This window comes from Plecotus auritus (assembly GCF_963455305.1).
Source record: "Plecotus auritus genome assembly, chromosome: 1".
In the NCBI taxonomy this organism is placed as follows: domain Eukaryota; kingdom Metazoa; phylum Chordata; class Mammalia; order Chiroptera; family Vespertilionidae; genus Plecotus; species Plecotus auritus.
In genome coordinates this window covers 190,866,573-190,881,754 of record NC_137770.1, presented here as the reverse complement: position 1 = coordinate 190,881,754, position 15,182 = coordinate 190,866,573, and the positions used below count along the sequence as shown (strand labels likewise).

General features: G+C 38.8%; 1 protein-coding gene across 9 annotated transcripts in view; it reads right to left on the bottom strand.

Moving 5' to 3' along the window:
- Positions 1–15,182, bottom strand: part of WDFY3 (WD repeat and FYVE domain containing 3) — a 284,218-nt gene that overhangs the window by 101,951 nt on the left and 167,085 nt on the right. For all 9 annotated transcript variants that reach the window (XM_080682022.1, XM_080682020.1, XM_080682021.1 and 6 more), the window contains 6 exons: positions 14,774–15,005; positions 10,651–10,751; positions 10,297–10,515; positions 5,719–5,900; positions 3,560–3,791; positions 2,109–2,269 (listed from right to left, as the gene is read on the bottom strand). In XM_080682022.1, the coding sequence (XP_080538148.1) occupies positions 2,109–2,269; positions 3,560–3,791; positions 5,719–5,900; positions 10,297–10,515; positions 10,651–10,751; positions 14,774–15,005 (1,127 nt within the window). The remainder of the gene's footprint in view (positions 1–2,108; positions 2,270–3,559; positions 3,792–5,718; positions 5,901–10,296; positions 10,516–10,650; positions 10,752–14,773; positions 15,006–15,182) is intronic.

The following is a 15,182-nucleotide window of genomic DNA, read 5'->3' as shown; positions in this document are numbered from 1 at the left end:
AGGCAGGCGAGCGGTTAGGAGCCAGCAGTCCTGGATTGTGAGAGGGATGTCCACTGCCCCCGAGGGGTCCCAGATTGGAGCGTGCAGGCTGGGCTGAGGGCCAACCCCTCTCCATGCACAAATTTCGTGCATCGGGCCTCTAGTATAATCATAAGACTTTAATTTTATTGTTACCTGTAGAACCAAATTTATGTACAGTTTATGTTCCTTAGAAAATGGTAAATATATTCACATACAAACCTCTGCACAATAGTTGTCAATACTTTCTGTTCCCAAGTCCTTTCCTTCCAGTCTCTTGATTTCCTTCCCCTGGGCTTTGCCTCCCCTCATCAACCAAAGCAGCTTGTCAAGCTCACTGAGGACAACCACCTTACGAAACCCAATGGTCAGTACTCTTAGTTTTCCTCCTTTCTTGCTGGCTGCTACTCCTTAGTCTTCTCAGCTGGCTCTGCTTCATCTCCCCAACTCCTAACACTGGAACATCCCAGGCTTCAGACTGAAAACTTTCCACTTCTCTACTTACATCTACACTTTGGTGAATGAACCTAGTCTCATGGCTTGCTTTTTAAAAGTTTTGTTTTGTTAATCCTTACCCAAGGATATTTTTCCCTTTGATTTTCAGAGAGAGTGGAAGGGAGGGAGGAAAGAGGGAAAAAAGAGGGAGGGAGGGAGAGAACTGATGTGAGAGAGACTCATCAATTGGTTGCCTCCCACACACATCAGGGACTGAACCCTCGATCCTTACGTGTGCAGGTGAAGCTCTAACCACTGAGAAAAACTGGCCATGGTCCTAGTCTCATGCCTTTAAATACCATCTATGACCATCAGGACAGGCAAACCTCTCCCCTCACTCCGATTCCTATGTCCAATGGGCTCTGATAGCTTCAGTAGGATGTCTGATATGCTTCTCAAACATCTCCAAAACATAATTCTCAATACCCCTGCCTCCAAAATACTACTCTTCTTGTAGTTTTCTCCAAATCAGAAAAAGATTGGCTCCATTTTTCTTGTTCTTAGAGCAAAATCCTTGGAGTTATCTTTCTCTCACAATTCATAGCCAATCTCTCGTCAAAAACTGTTAGCTCGATCTTCAAAATATACCTCAGATCTGATCATCACTTCTCATCACAGATACTGCTACCACCCCATTCTGTCCATCATCATCTCCCATATGAATTATTATTACACTGGCCTTAAAACTCATCACCCTGCTTCTACCTTTATCTCCCTTCAATCTATTCTCAATAGGAGGCATAGTAATCCTGGTTAAAAAGTCATAATATTTCATTCCTTTGTCTGTAACCCTATAACACTTCCCATCTCACTCAGTTAAAGCCAATGCTTTTACAAGTGCCTATAAATTCTAAACAGTAATGTCCCATTCCTCTCTGAGTTCCTCTGCTCTCACTGTGCTCTCACTACATGTGCCTCTGCGGCAGGCACACACCTTCCTCATGGCTTTAGAGCTTGTATTCCCGGAATACAAGACCCCCACCCTATATTTATAGCCCATCCATTCTCCATGTTCTCATTGCTTACTGCCTCATCCCTTTCCAAGTCTGTTCAAATTTCACTTCAGTGAGGCCTCCTCTGACTTTCCTATTCTAAACTATAATCTTATCTCTTTCCCCTTCCCTACTTTAGCACCCTTCACCTTCTAACATACTCTATCATCAGGGTATTTCTTCGTTATTGTTGTCTGTCTCTTCCACGAGAATGAAAGAACCATAAAGGCAGGAATTTTCTCTTTACCCACTGATGTGTGCTGAACAAAATAATGCGCATAGTAGGTGATCCAGAAAAACCTTAAGTTGTAGCCTTAGAAAAAGCAATTGTCTTCTTTAGTTTTCTAAGCTCAATTTCTCAAATTGGCAATAAAAACATAAGATTATAAAGCATGCACTTAGAAGGCATTTCTTACTTTTCCAAATTAAGCTAATATCTAAATAGGTTTTGGATTAAATCCAAAGCCAAAGAAACCAAATATAAATGCACAAAAGGCACCATTTCAGCACCTGCTCAGACTTAGCGCAGTGCTCATGACTAAGCTCTGAAACTTCTTTCCAGGGAGAATCCATCTCAGCTCACCAGAAAATCACTGTGCTCACCTGCTTAGCGATGGCTTTGCTGTCCAACTTGTTGTACACCTTCCGGATTCTTGCCACTGTCAGGGAAGACACGGAGAGTGCATAGAGGCCAAATGACACCTTTTCCTCTGGCACTAATAACACAGGAGATGGCACTATGCCTTCAGATTTTGCATCTTTACCTTCAAAAGAAAAATAATCCTTTCAAAATCATTATTCTAACAAGAATTTTAGTCTTCTTATCATTTTTAAATCAGCAAATTTGAAAATCTTTTAAAGTGGAAAAAGAGAACTAAATTGGAAAACTTTTATTTAATTTTCAGCTCTTCATTTCTTTAACTAGGAAACAGAGAAATCATCTAGTCACAGAGCTTTTCATTCCAAGTTTCACTCCAAAAATATGCTTAACATATAACATAATGCAAAGGAAGAGTTTTAATTATTACCAAACAAATCACAAAACCCATCCCCCAGGTTCAAAGGAAAAGAAAATGAAAATGAGTAAAATGTCCATGAGCTTTTGGCCCTAGCCTCCCCGCAACAAGTGCCCTCATCGCTGCCTCTCTGTACCCTTCTAGACAGCACAGCAGAGTATGTAAGATGGGTTAAGTTTGAATTTCTGCTATATCACTTAAAAGCTGTGTGAGCTATATACCCCTGTGCCCCAGTTTCCTCATCGGTAAAATGGGGATGCTAACAACTGTACCTAACTCCCAGTATTTTGAGGAGATAAATAAAATATGAAAGGCTCAGAACAGCTATATCTTTCAGGCGTATTAACTTATTCAGCACTTAAGTGCTCAATAAGTGTTAGCTATTATGGATACTATCTAAATCAAAACATGAGTGAAAGAAAATGACTTAGTCACAGGATTATTACCAAGTACAATATACTTGTCTTAACTTCTGAGAACCTTGGTAGATGAGAACAAGGGATGAAAGACATTTGGAAAGAGTACCACATCAGTTTCTTTGACTCTAAATTCTTTTTGGGAGAAAGGATAACAGAAAGTACACAGCAGCAGTAAAGGGATGAGAAAAATTGATGTTAACTGCTCTAACCTAAAGAATATATGTGTGTTTTTCTGGACCCATCATTCCTTCCTTTAACAAGAGTAAACACACTTTAAATTGCTTCATGTAATAGGAGAAATAACAGAAAGAGGAGAAAGCTGAGGTTAGACTTTTAATGAGGATGTACACCTACATCCTAGAGCCAGTAAGAGAAACTGGAAAATTAGTGATCAGGCATGAAGAAAAAATCAGGAAAGTACATTATGATCAGTGGAGAACACTGTGAAGAGGAGTGAGTTGTCAATAGCATCATGCTGAAGAAAAATAGAGAAGCTCCCCCCCCCCGCTTTTTTTATAAACAATGTATAACCTATATACACACATGCACTTTATTCATGCATCTACACTTTAGTAGTTAAGTTTTATACAACTTCAAGAAGAAAGAATAAGTTACTCACATGGCATACATACAGCCTGAAAGCTTCCAACATAATCTGGTCCTAGTTCATAAATGGTAGTGACACTTGAAGGAGGTAAAACTTCTTCCAAAAAATGTGTGGGTCCTAGTCGCCAAACCAGTGAAGCAATTTGGCGTTGGGCAGGTGGAGTACCAATGTATGCATAGACTGTGCTGACCACAGGAGGATTTACAGAACCTGAACCCCCAGGAGTACTGTGAACATAATGAAGCTGTAAAGAAAACAAAAGTAAGTGTGTGAGCTATGACACACACACACACAAAAAAACACAACTTTTCCCAGGAAAATAAGCATTTTTGCTGTATATTTTCATTATCCCAAGGTCATACAACCTTATAAACATACCAAAACTGTTGGGTTGAGAAACATAAGGGCAAGCAAAGATTCTGGACCCTAACGTGAAAGTTGGAAATGAGTTATCCAATTCCCAATACAGATACACAATCTAATGCTAGAAAAGGCAATAATCAAATATAGGGGGACTGTTACTGTCTGGTTGGTTTGCATATCAAATTAATGGTGCGTCTATGACATTTTTGGGTTGATATAAAAACAGCTTTCCAACTATGGAATTCAAATAGACTTAAATTAGCTGTTACCTTCAATGTGAGTGTGTTACATAAAATTATTCATGAAAAGTTTCATAATGGGTAAAGTGCTATTAAAATATTAGAAAAGTGAGTAGTCTATTATATGTTATCATTTATACACACATACACTTTAATCTCAATGGAAAGTACATTCTCAGATTCGAAGTTCCACTACTGTTTACTGACATGTTGATTAAATTGCCGTTCAATTTGTTTATAATACAGAGAGTATAAGAGATAATGAAATCAAGTTGCATCTTATTATGTGAGCAGCTTTCATCATTTCACAGAATGAGGTACATTTGTCCTAGTTTCAGATAACATCTATTACTCCACATGCTAAAGAACAGTTCCTGGTGTTGTAAATAGTATCAATGTGAAGACCAACACATGAACTATCGTTGGCTTCCAGGATTCTGGCTTCTCATAGGCACAATGATGATGATAATGTAGGCATATCAATAATAAATCTCCTATCTCTCAATTCTAGAAGCTGAGGGTATTTTTATTTTTAATAATACTAAAAATAATGAGCAACCTACTAGAGAATCTACAAACCCATTTCAAATGCAGTCGTGTATACAAAAAATAAAAAAGACTATTCTCACAGAGTTCATTTTAGCATTTATCCTCCTGACACACGATGCCAAAATAAAGTATCATTTAGGAAGGAAATATATTCAAGGAAGCTGCTGATTTTACTACTTTTTAAATATTAATTCACACAAAGGACAGACTTTGCCTTTACTACTTCTTCCAGGTGATATTTCTACAAAAATGGGCATTAACTTTTAGAAATTAAAGAATTTTAAGTGTTTGCTAGTTGAGTTCTATAGCGAGTAACTAGCAGTCTTTATCCTGATTCAAAAAAAGAAATTTCTGATTCTTTACTGGTTAATGCACCTCTCTTGCCTCTCTCCTGGGACTAATCTGGGTGATCTGAAAATAAAGATGAATAAAAACAATTCCAGCTCTAAAGAATATAGAATCTATTGGCTGCATACAATAATAACAAAGAAGTGACAAAGAAGTGTGCTCATAATTTATTTAAGCATCCTTCAACTGGTTTCTCTGTTGTGAAAAAGCACTCTGCAGTCTGGCTCAATCACTGACATATTCATTAATTATTTTGTAACCTCTCCTTTCCATTCTTCTCGAATGAAGTGATAGGAACTAGCCAGCCACATGACTCTAACATATTATTCAAATAGAAGTTCAATTTAAAATTAAGACAATTTTAAAAATACCCCTGCAACTACACATACACACAGACACCCTAAACCAGTGGTAGGCAAACTCATTAGTCAACAGATCCAAATATCAACAGTACAATGATTGAAATTTCTTTTGAGAGCCACATTTTTTAAACTTAAACTTCTTCTAACATCACTTCTTCAAAATAGACTCTCCCAGGCCGTGGTATTCTGTGGAAGAGCCACACTCAAGGGGCCAAAGAGCCACATGTGGCTCGCGAGCCGCAGTTTGCCGACCACTGCCCTAAACTATCTTGTAAAGCAGGTTGAACTTTCCAAGTGCAGGGATGCTCACCTTCACAGTGCTGACAAGCTGTCCATCGATGTAGAGGGCCACAGTGCTGTTCTTGAGCATGCCTTTGCTCATCACCAGAACCAGATGATGCCACTGCCCCTCGACTATTAGTTCTCCACATCGAAATCGAGCACAGCATGGGAGAATCTCATAAAAAGAGGATTCTTCACTAAAATCATCAACTAAGAAATAAAAAAATACTCAACGTTATCCTCATTCTAACAATTATTCATATCTAGATCTTGACTTTGTTAAAATAATATGACAATGTAAATGAAAATATCTTATTTGTTCAGTAACTTTATCTGTAGTAAAAAGCAAAACCTGGGATATACTTTTGCTTTCTTCTCAAAATACATGTAGTTATAACCAAATAAAGTTATAATAGCTAATGAAATAAAAATAAATAAGATGAAATAGACAATAAAATACATTTATGATAGACAACAAAAAGAGACTAGCTATATAAAGGCTCTTTTTAAATTCTACCTTGACATACATTTGATTATAGCATTGGTTAGAAAAAAGACCAAGAAAATTTAAAATTATATTCTTGCTATATGCTCTGCTCAGTGATGCAAGGGGGCAACTATCTGTTCTTTGTTTGTGAGTGTACAGTCCTGACCCTGACCTGACAATAGCTGGTAGTAAGATAGTTTATGGAATGGAAAAGTATTTGGGGATCCACGTACTCTACTTCACCATATAATTCTGGTGATTTGCTAACATTCTGCAATCACTTCCTGACTCTAATCTGGCTTCTCTCTGCTACCCAATATGCTGCCAGATTGTACTAGGAAATAACAGGTTATTATTAATTTAACTGTAATGTTAAGTTAATTAATATTAATATACCTTTCCTAACTATTCAAGAAGGGGAGGGGAACAACAGAAATCCAGATGTTAAAAACTTATTCCCACCTCAAATTTTTTTTTGTAAAAGAGCTAATCTGTAACCATGTAACTTAAAGCAGACCCACCATTTTTCAGTACAAGCAGAAGAGACAAGTAAATATACTGAAAGTTAAAACTTCAATATGCAGAAAGAACTATAAATAAAATGTTAATTTCTATTTTTTTAATCTTAAAATATCTGCATGTGCTTAAATGCCAATTCAGAATACACATCTATTAATGAGTTAAGACTACTACAAAGACAGAATCTTCTCCACAGGTGACCTAACTTAGGAATAGAATTAAATAAACTAGGCGAAAAGCAGGGTCTAGTTTTGAAAGGATGTGAAAAAAGAAGACCAAAGGTATAGGCAAAACCAGGAACTCTTCCCTCTCCCTACCCTCGTTAATAGACTACATCTTCTTGGGGATTATAGAAAATACTAGAGGCCCGTGCACGAAATTTGTGCACGGGTGGGATCCCTAGGCCTGGCCAGAGATCAGGGCCTATTGGGGCCATCTTGCCCAGTACTGATTGGAGCCAGGCTGACTGGAGCCTGCCAGCTGCTGAATGGGGCCTGCCGGAGGGGGGGAGGGACAGGAGAGGCCAGGGGAAATTGGCTGGCCATGGGAGTTGGCTGTGGGAGCGCACTGAACACCAGGGGGTTGCTCCTGCGTTGAGCGTCTGCCCCCTGGTAGTCAGTGCATGCCATAGAGACTGGTCGACGGGTCGTTCCAGTCATTCGGTCATAACGGTCGTTTAGGCTTTTATATATATATATATATATATATATATATATATATATATATATATATACACACACACACACACACATACTAGAGGCCCGGTGCATGAATTCATGCACGGGTGGGGTCCCTCTGGGTGTCCTGCAGGGATTGGGCCAAAACCTGCAGTCCAACACTGCCTGCAGCTTCTACCTGCCACTCCTGCTCATTCCAGCTCCACTGTGCCTGCTGTGGGCTTGTGCCCAATCAGTCCCAATCGGGAGAGGCTCGCGCTGCTGCAGCAGCACTGGCCAGCCATAAGCGCTGCATCTGGCGCCCTCCCAAGGGGAGTGGCCTGTGGAATCAGGCTGAAACCGGCTCTCCAACATCCCCTGAGGGGTCCTGGATCGTGAAAGGTTGCAGGCCAGGCTGAGGGACCCCACCAGTGCACCACTGGGCTGGGGAGGGACCGCAGGAGGGCTCCAGGGCGTGTCCAGCCCATCTCGCTCAGTCCCAATCAGCTGCACCCCAGCAGCAAGCTAACCTACCGGTCGGAGCATCTGCCCCCTGGTGGTCAGTGCACATCATAGCAACTGGTCGACCAGTTGACTGTCTGCCCCCTGGTGGTCAATGCACATCATAGCGAGCGGTTGAGCAGCCTTAGTATTTCATTATCATATTACACTTTGATTGGTTGTTCGGTTATTCTGCTGTTCGGTCTATATGCATATTACCCTTTTATTATATAGGATTACTTAAAAAATTTTCTGAGTTTCACATTCTGACTCAGGCTTAAACTAAGACATACCCAGTATTCAACAGTGTCAGGATATCTTGGTGAGCCAACTAGTTTCTGACAACTCTTAATTTCCTAGGCATCTTAATGGGGTTGCAGCTGTTCAGAGGATGGACCCTTGCAGTAGCAACATCATATGTATATGTTGATATAATTTCTAGTGATATATGGACTATAGTAGTCTTGCAAATTGCATTTAGTGAAAATCTATAGAGTCAGAAAACACTTTTCTGGTTTACTGAAACATCCCTAGATCTACTCCTTAAATTTCCAATTAAATTCTACCCTCTTTCCAAATTCTTCATTTCCTTTCCTCATTGTTTCCCCTTCAAACCATTCATATTCCTTTTCCTTTACTTTTCTTTCTTCTCACTCATTCTTTTATATTTTTAAATAATATCTATTGGCTTCCTATGTGCTAGGTACTGCTTTAGGTAGCAGGCCACCTAGATTACCAAGGTTGTATATAGAAACTTAGAATTCTTATAAGGTAGATAGACAAAACAAAGTAAATAATTAAAATCTATTATGGCCAGATAAATAACAAAGAATATTAAAGAAGGGCTATGGCAGTGGGCACAAGAAGGAAGAAAAATTTCAAGAAATATTAGGGATACATAATACAGGAACACTTAGTGAAAGAGGTGGTATTTTCAAGGTAGACATGAGGGTTCTGTCTGGTAGTGGGGGTATCATTTCACAAGACAGGAGAATAGAAGGAGATGCATGTTTCATAAAATAGAAACATTATGGTGTGAGTTGTTTATAGGAAGGCTCTTCATATGAAGATATCTAATATGCAGTTGAAATATACAAATCCTAGGACACAAACATATAAAAATTTTACTCTCTGAATCCCTGGGATAAAAAGACCTAAAGACTTAACACTAACTGAAATTGACGATTTTTTTTTTTTTCTCATGAAGAGCAGGTTGAATATGAAGACTAATGAGGAAACCTTGGGCAATACTAATCTTAAGGGAAAGATGGAAGAGAAAGCTGTTGAAGAACATTGCAAAGGAGATCAGAGAAATAGTGAAAGAACAAGTATACCAAATTACAAGACTGGAGACTGTTTTAATTAAGATAAAACTATCAACAGGGTCAAATGCCACAGAAGAGGCAAATAAAGAGTCCTAATAAGAACTTTAAAGCAGTTACTGCATTGATGCCTAATTCTGTACTAGTCATGATGAAGAATACTAAGTAAAACAAGAAGCCTTACAATCAAACTGAGAAGCTAACATTCATATTCAATTAATATTTGGACACCAACCACATATGAAGCAATACGTGGCATTTTATTTAGTTAAGACCAAATTAGATGACAAAAAGAGGTATATTTTTATACAAATGCTTATAATCACAGCAAAGAAAATTCAGTAAACTGAGATGCATATTTTATGTTATTTACATAATTTAGAAAGCTCTTCACGCATGTCTTGAGTTTGAAGTTCCTCTGTACAGCAATGTAATGTTATAGCGTGTGGAAGGGAATTATGGAATTAGGACTAAATGGTATGTATTAAGTCTTGAAGGTAAGTGATGGATAAAGTAATTTAAGTGTTATTATGTCTAGCACAGTGGCATATATGGTAGGCAGGTGCTCAATGAATATTCATTAGTTAAGCAGAATTCACAGCCAATGAAGATCCTTACTAAAATATATCAGACAAGGAACCTGCTTTCCTAGCAAAGGCTGTGCTTTTCTTTTTTTTTTAAAATATATTTTATTGATTTTTTTACAGAGAGGAAGGAAGAGGGATAGAGAGTGAGAAACATCGATGAGAGAGAAACATCGATCAGCTGCCTCTTGAACACCTCCTACTGGGGATGTGCCCGCAACCAAGTTACGTGCCCTTGACCGGAATCAAACCTGGGACCTTTCAGTCCGCAGGCTGACGCTCTATCCACTGAGCCAAACCGGTTTTGGCTGTGCTTTTCTTGGCAAGTAGAGATGAATCCTTATTTTAGGGACTCTCTCCAATGCTTTCTAAGTCTCTTTTAAAAGTGCCTTAAAATTTACTGGTAAACAATACATGCAAGACTTCATATAACCTGTTCTATTCTATAATAATTTAAATGGGTAAAAATTAATATTATAATGAACTTTAGTACTTTCAATGATCATAAGAAGCAAAAAGAAAAAGACAGATACTGACCATAGTTCTGGAGTAGCTCCTCTTTGGTGGAAACAATCAGAGATCGGTCTTTTGCTGACAGAACTATTGCAAGGCACACGTAATGCTGCTCAGAAGAATTTGCTCGGCGCACAACAGTCAGAAATCTGACAGGATGGTTATTTGGAGAAGAACTAAAATGTTCAACACAAAACCAGCTGGAGTAGCTTAAGCCAGAGGGAGGAGGAAAGAATCTTTCACCTAAAGTAAAAATAGGAAAATAACAATAAAAGTTTATGTTGAGTCATGTTTACATAAAAAAAAAATAGCAATGAACTCTAAATACAATATAATCTACTAAAAAAAGGACTCATAAACAAAAGAACTAATATTTACCAGAACCAATGCCGCTGACCACAGCCCCATCAGTAAGACCTGTTGTAACAGCACTGTTTGTAGGGGCATTATGAGGGGCCAAACTGGGCAGGAACAGGCAGCTATTAAAGAAAAGATGACATACATATTAGAGATCAACTTTTTCCTGTGTTATCACTATGCACTCACCACTGTGAAATAAACTGCCATTTCTTAAGGGGTATAGAGGGATAAAAGATCATGGAATAAATCTGGGTGCCTAACAAAGTTTTTCCCTTCTTTTAATTATGTGAGAGTAGGGAAGGATATACTTTACAAATCTCATACAGTGCCCTGGCCAGGTGGCTTAGTTGGTTGGAGCATCATCCCATACACCAAAAGGTGGCAAGTTTGATTCCTCTTCAGGGCACATACCTAGGTTGTGGGTTCGATCCCCAGTTGGGGTGTGCATGGGAGACAATCAATCGATGTTCCTCTCTCTCTCTCTCTCTCTCTCTCTCTCTCTCTCTCTCTCTCTCTCTCCCCCTTTCTCTCTATCTAAAAAAGCAACAAAAACATATCCTTGGGTGAGGATTAAAAATAAACAAACAAAATCTTCAATAGCATCATTTGACATTTAATTTTTTTTAAATAAAAGTATAATTTGCATATGGTAAATGTACCAACATATAACCCTGTTCAAGATATTGGAACAATTTTATTACCATCGAAAAACTCCCTGTGCCTTGTCCAGTGAGTCACTCTCTTATTACGACCATTCTGATTAGTTTTATCTATTCGCAAATGTGCTTGAATCCACTATTCAATAATAACCTATGACAATCTTCTTAATATACAATTTATAGTTTTAGATCAATGTATAAGAATCCCACAAATAACTTGTATAGACGTAGATCTGTTCTATTAGCATCTGTGTCCATTTCGAGGCTGATGGACTTTATAAACTCTTCTAGATTCTCTATATATTCTTTACTATTGCTTCTACTACTACAACCCTTTCTGCCAATTGAAAAAATTTACTTATTTGATGTGATAGTCACTGAATATTTATAATGTATGAGATACTAAGATAGGTATTTTGAGGGAAAGGGTGATAAAACCCAGTCAAAGAACTTTTAATCTTATTTTAATTAGCATATTATCCATAAATTTATTATGTTAAATTAGAGGCTGGTAAACATTTTCTGGAAAGGACCAGACCATAAATATTTTACTCTCTGCAGACCAGATAGTCTCTTTCACAATTACTCAACTTTGCCACTGCAGCATGAAAACAGCCAAAGACAATATATAGGTAAATGAATGTGGCTGTGTTACAATAAAACTTTATTTACAACAAAACAAAATTTACAAAACATATTTGAACTTTGGGCTATAGTTTGATGACTCTAATACCATATAAAGTTATCTAGTATAATAAGTAATTTAAGGAGAAACCAAGATGGCGGCATAGGTAAACACCTGAAATTGCTGCCTCACACAACCACTTCAAAACTACAACTAAAAGACAAAATGGACATCATCCAGAACCACAGGAAGGCTGGCTGAGTGGAAATTCTACAACTAGAAGGAAAGAGAAAAGCACACTGAGACTCAGAGGAGCTGCGGAAGTAAAGTGCAAAGGTACGGAGTTGCGCACACAGAAAGGGCTGGCAACTGAGGATGCAGTTGTCTTTTTCAATCGGGAGGGAGACACAAGCTCCCGACTGCTCTGAACTCCAGTTTCGGGTGAGACTCTGGGGACCCAGACTCATTTGGGGAGAAACTGGACTGTCTGGCATCAGGCAGAACTTGAGGGCAGCTTTCTCTCAGAGGAGCTTGCAGTGATTACCATGGGACACTGAGACCCGAGGGCCTCTTTAAGGCAGAGCTGAGGATCAGCCATAGCTGTTTGCTCCACCCTGTTAATTCCCTGAGGCCCTGCCCCACCCAAGCTGTGCTCAGAGGCTTTTGCATATGAATGGCCTGGCCCTTTGCAATCTAAAATTACCTAACAAACTGCAGCTGGGTCAAACAGACCGAGAACATCCAAAAGAAGGGCCAAGGCACCACAGTAGCTTGCATTGCTTCACAGCTGGGCCTCATCTGGGTACCTCCAAACCCCAAACAAAGAAGAGGAATCTGCAGATCTCTCCGTAGCTCCTGCTGGTGGCCTCAGGCAGAGGCTAAATTAGCACGTCCTTAGAGATCCAAGAGCCAGTGTACCCAGTGGTCAAATTGGGACCATCCAGATTACAACTCCTCAGATCCATAAGGGACACACTGAGGGGGCAGACTCAGTGAGCACTAAAGCCCAACTGAAGCAAGTTCTGCCCCATAAGGGTGTCTCCAGCACAGAAGTTCTCCCATCGTAGACACAGCTGATTCTCACAGCCAATTGGCCTCCAATTCCTCCCAGTGATACCAACAACAATCAAGGCTTAACTACAAGACTGTGCACACAGCCCACAAAGGGGTGCACCAAGAGTGTCCACATCAGGTAATTGGGGAGGCTAAGCGACTGGGCCCTATAGGACACCTAGCACACAAAGCCACTCTATCAAGTCAGGGAAGCAGCCAAAATGCAGAGACAAAGAAACAGGTCACAAATGAAAGAAATGGAGGAAAGCAAACTACTGGACATAGAGTTCAAAACCACGGTTATAAGGCTTTTCAAGAATATCCTAGAAAAGGCCGATAAATTTAGTGAGACCCTCGAGGATATGAAAAAGGACCAACTAGAAATTAAGCATACACTGACTGAAATAAAGAATAATATACAGAGATCCAACAGCAGACTAGAGGATCCCAAGAATCAAGTCAAAGATTTGAAATATGAAGAAGCAAAAAACACCCAACTGGAAAAGCAAAAAGAAAAAAGAATCCAAAAATATGAAAATAGTGTAAGGAGCCTCGGGGACAACTTCAAGCATACCAACATCAGAATTATGGGGGTGCAAGAAGAAGAGAGAGAGAGCAAGATATTGAAAACCTATTTGAAGAAATAATGACAGAAAACTTCCCCTACCTGGTGAAAGAAATAGACGTACAAGTCCAGGGAGCACAGAGAACCCCAAACAGGAGGAAGCCAAAGAGGACCACACCAAGACACATCATAATTAAAATGCCAAGAGCAAAAGACAGAGAGAGAATATTAAAAGCATCAAGAGAAAAACAGTTACCTACAAGGGAGTACCCATACGATTGTCAGCTGATTTCTCAACAGAAACTATGCAGGCCAGAAGGGAGTGGCAAGAAATATTCAAAGTGATGAATAGCAAGAACCTACAACCAAAATTACTCTACCCAGCAAAGCTATCATTCAGAATTGAAGGGTCAGATAAAGAGCTTCACAGATAAGAAAAAGCTAAAGGAGTTCATCACCGCCAAAGCAGTATTATATGCAATGCTGAAAGATATTCTTTAAGAAGAGGAGGAAGAAGAAAAAGGTAAAGATAAAAACTATGAACAACAAATACATATCTATCAACAAGTGAATCTTAAAATCAAGTGAATAAAAAATTTGATGAACAGAATAAACTGGTGAATATAATAGAATCAGGGGCACAGAAAGGGAGTGGACTGACAATTCTCGGGGGGAAAGGGGTGTGGGGGGTGCGGGAAGAGACTGGACAAAAATCGTACACCTATGGATGAGGACAGTGGGGCAGGGGTAAGGGTAGAGGGTGGGATGGGAACCCGGTGGAGGGGAGCTATGGGTGGAAAAAAGAGGAACAATTGTAATAATCTGAACAATAAAGATTTATTTAAAAAAAACAAAAAATAATTTAAAATAATTAATTTATATTAAGTAATTTGAAATAACAAATAAATAATCAAGAAGGGCTGAACTAAATGAGCACTATGTTCTTTCACAGCAGCCAGTCTACTTTGCTAGGTTTTATTCTTCCCTGCTTCACTAGTAATGGTCACTCCAATTCATCAAAACAAATACCTTATCACTGTGGCTAACAATGATACCAAATAAATTATAAAGTAAAAAATCCAACAAAACTACTCTTAACATGATCAAGAAGTCAATAATTGGAAACTAAACAGTATTTAGCATATTTTAACTAGATTTAAAACCAAAGATCTCTTTGTCAAAGGCAAGTATGAATCATAATAAACCTAACAAGGCTTGGCTACCTTGTAAATTCCTTACCCAAACCCTTCAAGGGATGTGTCAAATTCAACAAAAGCTGGAGTAACTGATGACCCATGAAGTCTGATATCATGTGGAGTTGTCATGGAGACCAGACACTTTACCCGGGTCAGGGGTACAGTGCTTCCTTCTGCAGATTTTACCAGGCTCTTGCTTATCCGATAGTGGTTATCTTCGTGTAAGCTGAAAACATTATCAGAACCCAGACCTTCCATAGACATGATCAGACTACCTGTAAGTCAAAGAAAATTTCTTGGGAAAAATATCGCATAGTTTTCTAAAATAATGACTTTACAAGGCTGATTTATTTTTAAATACCACTCTTCAGTTTTTATAGTTAATTAAAAATTTTATTATAAACACCAGTTTTAATGTACTTTATGTTCATTTTAAAACTTAAATAGCCCAT